The sequence below is a fragment of the Diorhabda carinulata genome, chromosome 3, assembly GCF_026250575.1.
Source record: "Diorhabda carinulata isolate Delta chromosome 3, icDioCari1.1, whole genome shotgun sequence".
Taxonomy (NCBI): Eukaryota; Metazoa; Arthropoda; class Insecta; order Coleoptera; family Chrysomelidae; genus Diorhabda; species Diorhabda carinulata.
In genome coordinates, this window is record NC_079462.1 from 29,192,916 (window position 1) to 29,208,496 (window position 15,581).

The 15,581-nt window shown below is 31.4% G+C and overlaps 1 protein-coding gene across 1 annotated transcript in view; it reads right to left on the minus strand.

Moving 5' to 3' along the window:
• The window catches only part of LOC130891639 (dopamine receptor 1), a 250,106-nt gene that overhangs the window by 38,651 nt on the left and 195,874 nt on the right, over positions 1-15,581 (minus strand). Inside the window, exon 3 of the mRNA XM_057796486.1 lies at positions 9,300-9,387. Coding sequence (XP_057652469.1) covers positions 9,300-9,387 — 88 coding nt within the window. The remainder of the gene's footprint in view (positions 1-9,299; positions 9,388-15,581) is intronic.

Below are 15,581 nucleotides of genomic sequence, written 5' to 3' on the forward strand. Positions count from 1 at the left end.
AATTTTCCGTCTCCTCATGGAAGGTTTCAAGAACGGAGAAAAACGTTAATAGAAAACGTGGCTGAAGTCACTCAGAGGAAAACACAACAAACGTTTTGGCATATGTTCAATTTAACCTGCATCTAAGTAATAACTAGAGAGGCTTGGGAATAAACAGAACCGCCGTTAACCGTGTTTTGACAGAATACATGTGAATTCATTAAAGGGAAAATTAGAATAGTTACTGGGTTTCTAATATTTGTTGGCGTGACTTCATTGTAATTTATTAATTATATAAGTACTTTTCAGCAGCTAACAGTATTTCTAAATAAATTACATAAGTAGATTCTCAGAAATATTTACGAACCGAATATCAACGAGGATCTTCACTTACATATATAAGCAGATTGGCTGAAAAAAAGGCAATTCAAAAATAAATGTAAGAGTGTATTAACCCAAGAACCACAAGGTCAAAGTCTTCTGTGGAACGAGGGCTTGCTTTACAAGATGATAGATGCGAATATACGAAACTTCTAATGAAACTCCTAAGTACTATCTTAAGGAAAGGTAATTTCAAGTGTAAATGGCAAACGAGAAATTGGTACTCGGAGAACAACAGCGGGAGTACCGCCGGGAGCGGTATTATCCCCGATGTTGTATAATACGTACAGCGAACAATGCAGAAACGGAGGACATCATGGTAACGTTATATGCGGGCAAAACCGCAATAGCGATAAGCTACGTGAAAGTGAAAAACATCACGAGAAGACTTCAAAACGCTGTATAAGAAAAGAACAAGTCACCGACTACAACATAAAAATCAACGACGAATAAAAACAGTGAGGTAAGTAAGACAATGCAGATTAATCGGGAAAGGGAAAGCAAACTAAAGATAGACATCTAACTTAGATTTATAATGAAACCTATTATCACGTATGCATCGTAGCATTGGGACACACATGCAAAACAATCAGGAAGAAACCTAACCAAACAGAAGATTACGTTTATAAAATCAACACATTTCAAATTAATTATATTTACAAGACAAAAAATTCCTCCCTTCACTTTTTATTTGATGTGCTGGACACTTTGGTTTGATGTTTTAAAACAATTTCGTAATTTAATGCAAGAAGTTTCATATACGTTAGTACAATGAATGAGGTATGAGAAGATAGATAGATATGTTATGATGAAGACTTTCGTCTGTTGTGACAAAATTTGCGGTCAGATCAAGCTATATTCATAAGATAAGAAATGTCAATTGCAATAAGTTTACAATTGTTGAAATATGTTCCGCACTACAACTATTTATTAGATCTGCTTTCCGATCAAAATTGCACAACCTCATGCAATATTTGCAAAAGATAACTAAATTGAAACTAGAAGAAAATAGAATTTTTGTTAATCATCAGGTGATGTTATTAATTACCACTTTTACGTTAGTAATGGGAAAGAATTGTTTTCACGATGACAAGTTTTTGAAAATTGCTTTAGTGTATCTAGAGTTATGGATGTATCTAGACTTGCATTGATTGATTTTATAAAATCAATTATGCAAAAATTGGTTTTTTGAAAAAAGATTTTCCTCGAAGGTAATTCTTCCTTCAGTTCTACGAGTATTATTTGTTCAACACGGTCTCCTTTTAAGTTTATATATTAGTCCATTAATACCCCAATTCTTCTCAATAATAGTTGCGGTATTTCTCCTCAAAATAGGTGTTTACGGTAACGTCTTCGACTGATGAAAACCTCTCACCTGCAAGTGAAATTTTGTGACTAAGAACAAGGAAAAGTCGTTGGTGATCAGATATAGTGAATACGTTGGGTGGTCGACCAATTAAACGTAAAATTCGTGAATTTTAGCAATAAAGATCTCAGAAGTGTGAGGAGGTGGGTTTGCTTGATGAGATTTTTCAAATGCGGCAGCTTTTTTGAAATTTCTTCTTTCATCTTATCAAGCAAAGATGCGTAATTCTTTCCCGTTATAGCTTCTACTTTTCAAAGATAGTTGGTGAATCACATTCTTATGAATATCATAAAAACCAATCACTATCACTTTTTTGGCCGACGAAACCGTCTTTGCCTTTTTCAGAACATGTTCGTTCTTTGAAATCCACTGTCTTGACTATTTTTTGATTCCAGGAGTGAGATAGTAGATCCAAGTTTCATATATAGTTATGAAACGATGTAAAAATTTGAATCATTGTGGTTAAATTTCATAAATGATGCCAGCGAAATGCTCTTTCTAAAGCGCTTTTTGTTCAAATTGAGCCGATGCGACATCCAATAAGCGGATGGTATACTTTCGATAGTTTTTTCTATCGCTCTAAACTTAATTCGATGGTTTTTCAGTACCATTTGGGGGTCTTTTTCGATGATATCGATGGTTGTCGCATTTTTTGACCATCCCGGACGCTCGTTGTACACGACCAAGATGGTCGTAAATGATATTCCAGTTTTCATTTGATGTAATTTGTACTCATTTGTCATTTGTGCTCATATCAAACACACACGTTCAATTTTAACCTCTGCTATTTATTGATTACCCATATACATTGTAATTGCTACTTAGCAAATATTTCATCTGAACTCATTAATCTATATTACATACCATCACAGCCTATTGCCTTTCGAAAACAAATATTTAATGACAGCTCGATACTAAATTTTCCCTATTTTAAGGAAAGTATTCACAATTACTCACTTATAGAATTATCAAACAGAAACTAAGCATTCAAATTTGGCTGAAATTTTAGTGACACAATATATTTCTCAACTATTGCTAAGTGCTGATATCTTCAGGTTAAGGCCGACAACTTTTGAGGCGAACCTCGTACTATATACGATTTCTAATATATGACTGAGAGGTATTCTAATTGGAACACCTGGTATATACAACGAGAGTTATTTGATTGAAATATTTTCAAGAGATATCGTATCCGCTACATCCAATCTCTAAACTCTAATTAAGAAACATTCAGTCAATTCTGCAGTCTTTAAATTCGCCCTCGATCCGAGAATTAGACGGAAATCAAGAACAAAAATATCTCGACAAGAATGAGAGGAATTTTCCGGTTGTTCAAGTCCGGCAACAATCAAGCTATGAGATGAGACCGGAAAATTGTTAAGAAAGTAGACAACATAAGAATCAAGTACCCCAGAGACAGCCTCAACAAATTGGGGTATGATGTTTATTTAGCAAAGATCTAATGTTAATGTGATGCTTTCGCAGAATTTCTATTTGTTTATCTTTTCGAGTTTTTAATAATTGTACGGCATTCATCTTTTACGTATATCTTTTACGAGCGAAATGAATATTTCAAATATTCGATAAAATAGAAAATTTCCAATAAAATATAACATAAAAAGCTGCTAAAACAGAAACTGATTTAAGTGAAATTGAAAACAAACATTTTAAATGTCTGGTCGTTGAGATCGGAGGTAGTAGCTCAATTCCAATATAAATAGATTATAGTGGAGAGATTTTTTAATATCCTTACTAGCGAGGATTATAATCCAATGATCCTTTTTCTTGATGTAGATATACAACTTGCGATGTCTCGAAAATGGAAAAAACTATTTTTGTACTTAATTAAATTAGGTCAAGGCTTGATTATATCGATCAAATTACTTGTAGCTTCTATTCGATTGAGTTTTCATATATATTTTGCGGATATTTATATACTTTTACAGTGGTGAATTGAGTCATTTTTAGCATAGAAATCTGACAATGATTTAGCAACACTATTGTTACGAAAAGCCCAAGGCAATTAAAGAAAATTATATTGATTTCCAATTCATCGGTATCCAATACAAAAACTGTAACATTTCCTGAATTATTTCACAATTCACATACCTATCTTACTTATTTACTCTTCAGCCCTATTGTCCATTGGAAAACTTCACCGGATATTTGTTCTATTTTATCTGGACATCCAACCTCTCTTTACTATGCCTTTTTCTTTCTAAAGTTCAGTTAACTCTGAATTTTTTCCATTAATTTTCTCAGAATTCTCCTTTCAAAAGTAAAAATCATTTTTCACTGATTTTGAATAGTAGATCTAATAATTGTTTTATATAATTTCAGTTAAATTTTTTTGTAGTTTATGACCCGGTCAAATCAGACCAAAAACTAAGAATGAAGCTACATATATTCCCATCAAGCTGAAAATCAGTGAAATTGTTTAATATACAATTAAAAATAAAATTTGAATGTTCCCCATGTATGGAAAACATTTTATTCAAGGTCAAAGGTAAAAAAAAGAGTTTTTCGCGATTATCAGCAATACGGTAACTATAATCATAGAAATACTTTTGACAAGAATTGTAGATCATAAAATTATTTACAAAAAACGTATCAATACTTTTTTTCTACGATCTACCGTTTCTGAGATATAACGATTCAGAAAAGTTGTAAAAGTTATAATATTTCAGATTTACTATCGTTTTTAATGGCTATAATGATTGCACGAGAAATACCTAAGCTGCAGAACAACATCCTCGAACTTTAGCAACATCTTCGTCAATTGATAATTTATTTGATGAAATTATGGCAGTTCCCACCAGTCAACAGAAATTTTTACAAATACTCACAAGTCTCGGTTCATTTCAATGTTGCAAGAAAAGTTTACTGCTGAAAATATATTGGTGAAACCATTAAATACGACAACTTTTACAAATTTTTGAATCATTATATCTCAGAAACGGTGACTCGTAGAAAAAAGTTTGAATACATTTTTTGTAGATAATTTTATGATCTACAATTTCTGTCCAAGGTATTTTTATGACAAAACTCACCATTTCACTGAAAGTTGTAAAAACTCATTTTTTTTACCTTTGACAAATGTATTTTAAACAATTTTACTGATTTTCAGCTTGATGACGTTAAAAATAACGTCAATTGCCAATAGTCAGCTTACATTCTATTTCTATATTTAATTCATTACTTTCAGCAATTATTGAGTCAAGGTACTTGAATCAATTCACGCTTCCATTTCAGTTTAATCTAATTTCACAATTTATTGCATCTTTACTCTATTCTCTCCATCACAATATATACAGTTCTCCCATGGTTAACTAAAACTCCCAAAGCCCGTACCTCTTCTTCAGTTTTATGTTCTTGACATCAAATCCATATCACCAGCGGATGCAAAAATTTGTGATGTTTGCTCATTATGTGCTCCAAATAAAGGTTATAAAAAGTAGTTATCCTGTGTGGATTCTCAAGTTTCTTGAAAGCTTTCTCTTTGTATTAACTTCAGCTTTTGTGAGTGTCAAAGTAATTTAAAAAATCCTTATTATTTTTCCGGATACTTTTAAATCATTTGAATTATACTACAACTTTTCTCTAAACATATAATGATATGCTTCAATTTGTAAGGCTTTCAGGCCGCCATCTATTGCTTGAATATTTCTAGGACTATTCGGCCGATTCTGACAGTCAGAATCAATCGAAACATTAAGCAACTGAAGATAGTAACCCCTCGAGCTGGCGAACAACTTCTGAAGATAGTAACCCCTCGAGTTGGAGAAGTATCAACTAGTTTTAGTTATTGCCGACGGCCAATATCGTAAGGAACATCCAAACTAAAATCATATGCCTGTTTAAAATCTATAAAACGCTGTTATAATTAGATTTTTGAAGCCGAAATGGAAGTTGTGTTATGTTTTTTCAACCTAAGGTTGTAATCTATTCGCGAATATATAGCAATTATGACATTGATTCTTGTATCCACACGGAATTCGAAAGATTTTCAGGCATCCTTGTTAGTCTTTTCAGCAATATGGATGTGGAAAGTTATGTCCTTCCATTATAGTTGGTAGTTCGCAATTTCCATCGTATTCCACACTATACTTATTTATTTATACCACCACATTGGTTACATCTACCTATTTACCTACTGGATACAAATATGGAGCCCCACTTTGTATTATTCTCATGGTACAGTTTAGAGTACGAATATTTTCGAAGCTGTAAATAAGTTTTTGTCAGTAACTAGTCAGTGATTAATGCTCCTGTAACTGATGAAGAGAAATATGATACGACCTGAAACTGGATCCGTAGGACTCTTGAAGTGAAACCAGACTAACTGTCATCTAATACATTAGATTGTAAGTTTAATACCAAGAAAAACGTAGCAAAGTAGATGTACAATTTTTAATGAATCTTGCATCTTTAACTGACATTTCAAATTAACGAAACAAATTTGGAGCTTTATTGGAAATAGCAGAAGATTGTAACATCAATTGCAAATGCAGAAAATCAGAATTAATAAATCTCTTTAGCTACTTAAAAAATGAAATATTGATACTGTTCTGAACTATTCTATGATTTTTAAACGCATTTTTTGAAGCATTGTTAGAAGCACTTGAAGAATCAAAACTTTCTTCATACAACAAAAATAAAATCTTCATATACTAAAAAGCTCCTATCAGGGGTCATGCGAATAACGGTCAACAAAAAAATTAATGAAAATGTTGGTTAAAAGTTAATTAAACCCACAAGGAATGGAATTCTCCACATTTCAAAATGAAATTCTCAGTAAATTGAACTTCGAAAAAGCGCGAATCTCATTGTAATTTCATTACATTTTTTGTTCCTTGCTTCAGGATCTGCAAGTGTCAGCAAAGTAAGAACAATCCGTATCAAGAAACACAAGCAAATTCACATGATTAAAAAGTGTCGAATCTAAAGTGGCAATTTGTATGAAAATTTATGCGGAGACTTTGCAACCAGATAACGAAACGAAGGTTTCATTTACCACAAAACATCGAATTTGTTCAATGTAATCGATACGTTTAAATTTAATGGCGCACAACAAATACCACGACGAGTTTTTTTTTCATATTGGTTTCAAATAGTAAATGTGTATATCAAACAAAAGGTTTGTAGCAAATTTATGATAAATACAAAATTGATAAAATGTTGTGAAAAATTCAACGACTCCAACATCCAATACTTCAACAACAAGTACAAAACAGTATTCATAAACTTAATTTTCAGATGAATTATCTATTCTAAACTGAACTAAAATATATATTGTTTGACTCTATGCTACTTAGGTGCTGGTTATGTCGCAATAACCATAACTATCTTCAAATCAATTCAAAAATGTAGGATCGTTTTATAAAAGACTTTTGTCTTTTATAAAGAAATCTAAATGGACAGTTTAAACAGGAAGGAATGCCCCATTATTAAGGTGCTGACAATATACTACTTTCTGTCTCGTTCCAGACACCTCGTTCAGGTTACGCATGTTTGAGAATGCGCAGATCCAAGCTGGAGCCTCGGAGGATAGAGAAAGCATTACCATTCTATCTTCCTTAGTAGAAACAACTTCCACTTATAGAAACTGTTTTCATAAACTCTCAGGTATCTGAGTTTATGAATAGTAACTCAATCAGGAACTATGTTAAAAGATGTCTCATTCTCAGTTGACAAGTTCCGGTTAGAATACTTGCCAATATTCCAGTTTATCTTTACTCAAGTACATTAATTAGATAGATATTCTGTGGTTTACGTTTTTCAGAAGTATCTGCGCTTGTTTTGAACCTCTTAGATTTCTACATTGTATTTTTATAATTTAAGTTCGGTTAACAAACTCTTCTCGACTATCATTGTCGTTGAGGATTTAATTGGACCAATTCAAAATATCATTCCATTAAAATCACAAAATATTTTTCGAAATTAGATATATCTTTTACATGCTAAAAGAAAAATCTCGTCCCCCGTTTCATTTGTTTCAAGCTTCAGCATTTTATAGATTTGTTGATGTTATTTTTATTCTAGTTATGGTTGAATTTGGTTATTGCTGCTATGGTCATATGACCTGGATACCTGTTTTCATTAGCTAAGGATCTAACATAAAAGTTGGCCATCTACCAGCTCGAATTCGGCGTAGACTTGAATGCGAGCGGGGGCGTTTGTGTTTATAAATCACACTTCGCGAACGAGGGCGTCAGTGCGGGCGTGAGTAGAAAAGTTCATAAATTGAACTTTAATATTCAATTATCCAACAGTTTAGGTGAAAAAGTTGGGCTAATGGAAACAATAGTTGTCATCTAGAGACCTTTTTACACTAAAGTGAAGAAAAAACAACAACAAGACAACGCTGCAATATTTTATCTTCTAACGTCCTCGTCTTCTTAACTTTAAACAGGCTTAGCATATTTCAATCTAATTTAGATTCTCATGAAGTAGAAAATCATTTTAATACGGTATTTGTTTTTATTAAAAACATTGAGGTTGAAATGCGATTTATCTAGTAATGGAGTCAAACATTCAAGGTAGCGTGACTTCCTTTTGTAATTATTTAGAAACAAAATAACGAAATTTGATTCAACAAACTTTGCCAATTAAGTGCTGATATAAGAAAGAGTGCGGAAAGTTGAAGGTTTTGTATAACGATTTTTATACGTCCAGTCAAAAATACAAGTACATATAAACAAAATTTATTGAAACAAAAACAGTTATATTGCTACGTTGCAGTTGTTTGTGGCGGTTTGTGATAGGTTGCCTTGATGTCCATGTAAGAAATTTATCAATAGGATACTCCTACAATTCCAAAATCTTCTCCCGCGGACAATAAACAGACCTTAACTAGCATTCGAAACGCGTGGTAGGATGTGTAATTGTGAGTGTTGGTGTATTAATTGCTACCAGTATGTTCACTATGAATATCACAAAGTTATCTAGAAATTCTAGCTTAGTCGAGTTTTGGCTTTCACCCAAGTTTCTTCTACGTTTCTCAATGCCTCGTCATAGGTGGTTATTATATGCGATAAAAGTTTTCTTTCTTATTATATACAATTATATACAAATAAACATCAAACGAGTTCCGTCATTTATTAAAAACGTAAAAGGCACCGCGCGAATTCGCCCAATTTTTAAAATTCCATAGTTGCTGGACAGGGCCGGCTTAGGGAACTTGATCGTAACAATAGTGTATTAGGTACCAAATCAATTTAGAATTAGGAACGTATCGAGTACAATTTATAAATTTCTTTAATTTCTTATTTCTTGGACCTTTTGAGATATTAATGCATCTAAATGTTCTTGATTTTAGGTCTCTTCTGTTTCAAAATTGATTATTTATATAGATCAATATAAATAAGTAAATTGTCAGTGTCAATATCATATTTTGATAAAGACTTAAAGAAAAGTCTAAACGTCAATTTTAACTATCTTTCAAAAACTATTTTAAAAAACTAATTTTGAATCAGAAAAGACCTAAAATCAAGAACATTTAGATGCATTAATTAGTACAATTTATAGTGAGTGGTATTGAGTTTAAATTTTTCATTTTAAAAAATATACTAACCTATAACCAGTATTGACATCGTGGTCACCGCATCTTGTTCTTCAATGATTTCGATTGTTTTCTCCACAAATGTGCCATTGTCAATAAGCTGTAAAGAAATAATAACATTTTAGAGAATACGTAGTTGACACAAACAAAGTAAAGACTCTAAAATTAAATAAAGAAACTTCAATATATACAATGAGTAAGGAATAAATTGATTTATCTACAACTATCACATAATTTATGCATTACTGGAATAAAATGATATTCTGGTTTACCAAGATATCGAAGAAGATATATCTGAATATCATTTAATACTAAAATTTGAACGATATTAGAGCTACAAATCCAAAATAAGTAGCTACTGTAAGTATTGATTGATTTTGAAACATTATTCTAACAAAACATTTACTTAATTAATGATTTCTAGATCGGAAAGCAATAAAAGCTTCATCTAGGAATTGGGATTCATGCAATGATTCCTGGACCAAAAAGTAATGAAAGCTTCATTTGGATGATGTGGGTACCTAGAATGTGGATATTGGGGTTCTTTTAAAGATCCCTAGACCAGAAAGCAATAAATGCTTAATTTTGGTGATGTACATACAAACAATATAGAAATTGAGGTTAATGTAATGATTCTTAAACCATCACGCAATGCAAACTCCATTTGGATGATGAGAATACCTAGAATATGGAAATTTGGGTCATATAATGATTCCTAGACCAGAAGTAATAAAAGTTTGATTTGGGTGATGTGGGTACCTAGAATATGGACATTGGGGGTTCTTATGAAGATCTCTAGACCAGAAAGCAATAATAGCTTCATTTGGATGATGTGCGTACCTAGAATATGGAAATTTGAGTTCATATAATGATTCCTAGACCAGAAGTAATAAAAGCTTGATTTGGGTGATGTGGGTATCTAGAATGTGGACATTGGGGGTTCTTATGAAGATCTCTAGACCAGAAAGCAATAAAAGCGTCATTTGGATGATGTGCGTACCTAGAATATGGAAATTGGGGTTGATGTAATAATGTTAGATCAATAAAAAAACTAGCGAATGAAATTGCATCTCTATACTCTGTATTCAAGACTTGAGTATGATTATTTTGAATTTTTGTAAATAACTCATATAATCACACAGAGTCTTCGAAATGAAAATAGAACATGTTCATAATAAGTTTCCATGGTATTCATATTAGGAACTGATAAATGGAGAATAAAACTTATTGCATTAGCGTTAACCTAAACATTATCCAAATACCATGTTACAATGGTGAATACCTAGATTTCTGCGGCAACCTACACTCACGTCTCAAAAAAAAAATGAGAGCTAGACAAAAATTTGAGGAAATGTATTGACTACTTGAATGTAATTTTGTGCAGATCATATAACTTCGAGGCAATCCAGTTCCTGGAAGCTGTGGTCTTTAGTCAACGACTCAAGAGGATCAAACTATTCAAGTTAGCTCATAAAATTAGTACAAAAGCAAAAAAATTAGAAACATCAATTGTTAGAACGCAAAGAATTCTGTAGAGGGAAGCTGTATTAGTTGTATCACATTACTGTATAATTAAATTACATTCATAATTAAATTAAAATTTGCGTAGAAGGGTATTGTTTGAAAATGAAAGAACAAACAATAGGTATAATTTAGTCAAGTTACTTTGCGCAGTGGGAACTTGAAACTGATTTATAGATGGACGACTAAAATACTTTGGATATCACCAAAATCTGTTCTAATGGAAAACTTTTATTCAACTATTCCCCTACAAGCTCTCTCTTGTTCCATCAAAACTTTTTAGAGTAGGATCCTAAGGCATCCGAGCGATAGTCCGTTATACAAGTAAAAAGCATCCACTTAACCAGACTTAGAAATGTAGCTAGGTTCGAAAAGTGTCAGAATTGTTTTGTAGAAAAGAGAAATTGGCCCGCATAAGTGCTTCTAAGTTTATGGAAACTTTACAAAGAATTTTCGACAAACTTAAACATGCTCTTTTCTATTTAAGAAAACGCGGTCGCTTAAATTATTAATTTATCCACAAACAAGTCACGCTTAACATACAATCAAAAATGATATATGGTATAAAATAACTGATAATTTTGCTCAAGTTTTAGTCACGATGGTATTGTTGACAAACTAAACTTCAACCTTTAATCACTGCAGCTTTCTAAGAAAAATATTCTGTCTTTTATTGTGAATTTCTTCTTATTTATTTATGGAGAAGCAAACCGTATTGTAATGTTTTTTTTTGTTATTTATTTATACTAATTCTATCGATGGGGTGAATTTATAAACACTGTTTCTTACTTATTTCATTTAATCAAACAATTAGACTAACTTATACAATAATTAATTATTCACTAATACTGAACTAACTTATTAAAATATCACAGATTACTTTCTATTTAGTTACTTTCCCTATAATTATTTATTATAAAGTAACTACTTTCGCTAAACAACACGTGGACCCAATTTCCTTGCTTTTGAATATATCTAGCTGTTTTTAAACGTTTTGAAATGGCTGCTTAAGTGACACCCAAAGATTCTGCAAGCCCCTCTTGTGTTTGGCAACAATGTTCATCGAGTAACGCTTCCAGTTCTTCATCTTCATCAACTTTTTTGGATGCCCAGGGCGTTCATCGTCTTCCAAGCCAAAATCACTACTTTTACATCGTGCAAACCATTTTTGTCACGTTCGCTCAGCTTGAGCGTGTCCACCAAAATACGATGACTTTTGGCAGCATTTCTCTTCATATTAAAGTAATGACGAAAAACTTTCCGCAAAACACTTTTTCAGGTACATAGTTCGACATATTTTAGTGAAAAAAAAATATTGTTGTTAACGCTTCAAATAAATGACATATACTGACATACAATAACAGTAGTTTTCCAACGCAGGTTTGGAATATTGGAACGATGAAATATACAAGTTTCGCCATCTCTTATCAAACCGCACGAATTATGTTATAGACCTAAGATTTTGCTTGAGTATCATTTGCCACCATAACTTCATATTTGGCAAAGAATGTGGTTAATATATTTCAATTGTAACATTTTGGTCTGAATAATATTATTTTCTACAGCTTAGTACAAATATATAATAAATAGATTTATACCAGCTTGTCTCTACGAACATTTCTACTTGTTCTGTCGTCAAATCGGAGATACCTCATTAGAAATCGAAACGGCTTCACAAACAACCTTTCTAAAAATGTCGATACCAATTCTATAAGACACCCAAAAATGGTTATTGTTGTGATGAATTCCTATAAATACTCCTGCTCAATCTCCTTGCTTCATATTCATTCATGTCAGTAAATGTTTATTTCATTTCATTTATTTAAATATCAGAAATATTAATGCAGAAAAAACGAATTTCCGTTTTCTTCTACTAGTTTTGGTAATTAAATCGTTTTTTTCACAGTTATATTTTATTAACAGCAATCACGATAGTGTACAAATGCGAAGATTTCGTGTTTTGAGTTTAATTTTTCATTTCAACATGTTTAATTTTTGTGTTATTAATAGTAGTAAGACTAAACCTTCAACTTAATCGTTATGTCTCCCTGTCTTAGCATCGCCGTTTTCACTTTCTTTCCTTTCATCAGTTCTTCCTATTCCCTGAACAGTTTCGGAATCGCATGGTCTTTTCTTTCAGATTCTTTGAAATCTTCCTTATTAAAACATAATTTTAAATTCCGTTTTAGAGGAAAATATTTAAAATTATTTTTAGAATAGGACCTGGTTACTGTTTACTTTATTCGATTTACAAAACTTAAGGCCGCTTGACATAATGAAATACAACGTGCAAGAAATTGCATGCAAGTCTCTGTAAACACTAAAAATGAACAAATTTCTAACCTCAAATTTTATCTAATATTGCATTGCATTGCATCATGTTAAGAAATTATTGTCAAGTCGAAATATATATCTATATAAGGTATTAAAATCTTTATTTTAATAACGAAATATATATAAAATATTTGCATGCTTTATATATGTTCTACATATAGAATTTTTTCCGAATAAATGAGAAGATTTCGAAACTATTGTTCCAGAATTGAACTTTTCATAACGAATTTATTCCACAACGACTAGGATGACGTTTTTATTCATTTGAATAAAATAAACATTCATATCAACAGAGATTGAATTTTTTGTTATTCTATTACTCAAACAAAACGTTTTGTTTTGTGATATTACATGGCTTGCAAATAGTAATCGCAACAAACTATTTTTCTTTTCAGAATCATCAAAGGTTTGTTTTCGATTCAACACTATTTGTGAAAAACAATGTTTCCCCGACGTCTTTTATAAATTCAAATGGGTAGTAAAAAATTAGTTCATTGATACTTGGATCGTGGATTATCCGTAAAATATATTCAAATCGTTGAAGAAATGAAGATGAAAGAAATATCAATATTTTCAATTAAATGGTTTCTAGATTTTGGTTACACAAAAAAACAGCTATTTTCAATTAATTGAGGAGTATTTATTGCTAAAACTTCTCTTTCGTTTTATTCTCGTTTTCCAGAATTTGTTTGTATTTGTTAATGAGTTATTGGAATTCCAAATTTAGTTAGATATTACAGGGTGTTTAAAAAATAACATAACTCGCTTTCTTTTTTAAGGAAGATAACGCTGTTAAATTTGTTTTTCAAATAAAAATAAAAAAAAATTATATCAAAAAATTTATTCTATGAGTCTGTAGGGATACATTGTTTAATACAAGCCAGAGTTTTTTATTATTATCACAAGCGTTCTATAAAAGGGGAAACGATAACGGTACAATGTTTAAAGGCTTGTAAGTTCTTTTAGGTGGACTGTTACCGGGATTCATCATTATTTGAAAGCCAAATTTTATTTATTATAATGATGAGAGGTTTGAAAATTTCTCTTTGATTTTTTTCAAGGTTCAGTATTTAGTTTGGGCTCTGGCTACAAATATTTTAATCCATTTGTTCAAATATTGTACTCAAATTTCCATTATTATTTAAAAATTTTCGTACTACAAAAAATTAATACATTATTAAGTAACACATCACCATGTTTTCTATTCAATGTCTCAATATTATCTTGGATGGTTTACAATTTTTATTAATCGTAAAATTGTTTCAGATTATTAAATTTTATTATAGACTTAGACAATCCCTGTACATATTTCGTGAAATTTTGTTGGATTAAATAAATACGTAAACTGTTATGTGTATACATTCACCTTCAAAAATCTGTGGAAATAATTTAGCTCGACGGGGATAAACCGCTTTCTGAGGTAGATCACTCTTGGGGGTCGTAACGCTGCAAGAGGCACATTTTTTTCCTAGTAACGTACAAAGGGGAAGCGCTATATCCTTTTTGACGACAGAGACGTTATAAGGATACAAAATCATGGATTAACCATTTTTTGATAGAAATCAGAAAGTTAATTGACGATACTACAGTGTGTCCATATTTTATATAACCAGCTTTCAATTTTTATCTTGTTCATTTATAATAATGTGCACCAATAGAGTAAATATTTGTTGTTTTGGTCATTTAATCCCGAGTTTCTTCGAAATAACGAAGATATAGCGCTGTCATAACCTTAAATGCGATGTACATTAGTTTATAATATTACTGCTATTTTATTATTTACTGTAAGGAACAGTTTTGATAATATAAAACCTTAAACCTCTATATATAAAGAATATGATATTGAACCTTTTGCATTCTTTTCATTTTTCAATGGTTATTATGCTAGACGTGGCCATAATACATCCATTATACGACATATGTAAACCAAAATGGACAAAAGCTTTAATTTTCATTACAATTTGCCCTTAGGAATTCCGTATTTGTTGAGTCTGACTCTGATTTTTAACCCCAGGGTTTTTGCAAATATCTCGCTCGATATTTCCGCTTCTCGCAGTTGTACTAAGGGCTGCAACTTGTCTTTTTCATTGCATTGCCAAGTTTCGTAGGTTTCCAGTGGTGAATCCTTCCTATAACATTGTAAAAAGGTGAGACAATAAGTGTGGTAGTAGTACCTTCATAAATCCAATGACTGATCGTGTCAAAGCTTTCAACAAAAAATAAGCTTTCTAAAATAAAGTTTTTTAAACCAATCTTTAACTTAGTTCAATGCATTTGAGTTTAAAAATGAGCCTACTAGAATATTTCTCTCCATAAAATCAAGAATAAGTGATTAAAAATTAAAAATCAAAGTAATTAGTTTGTCCTTTTTTGTAGTACAAAAGTTACTATTCATATGATCAGTTTAATCGTGTAGAAACAATTATTTATCATCGAAAC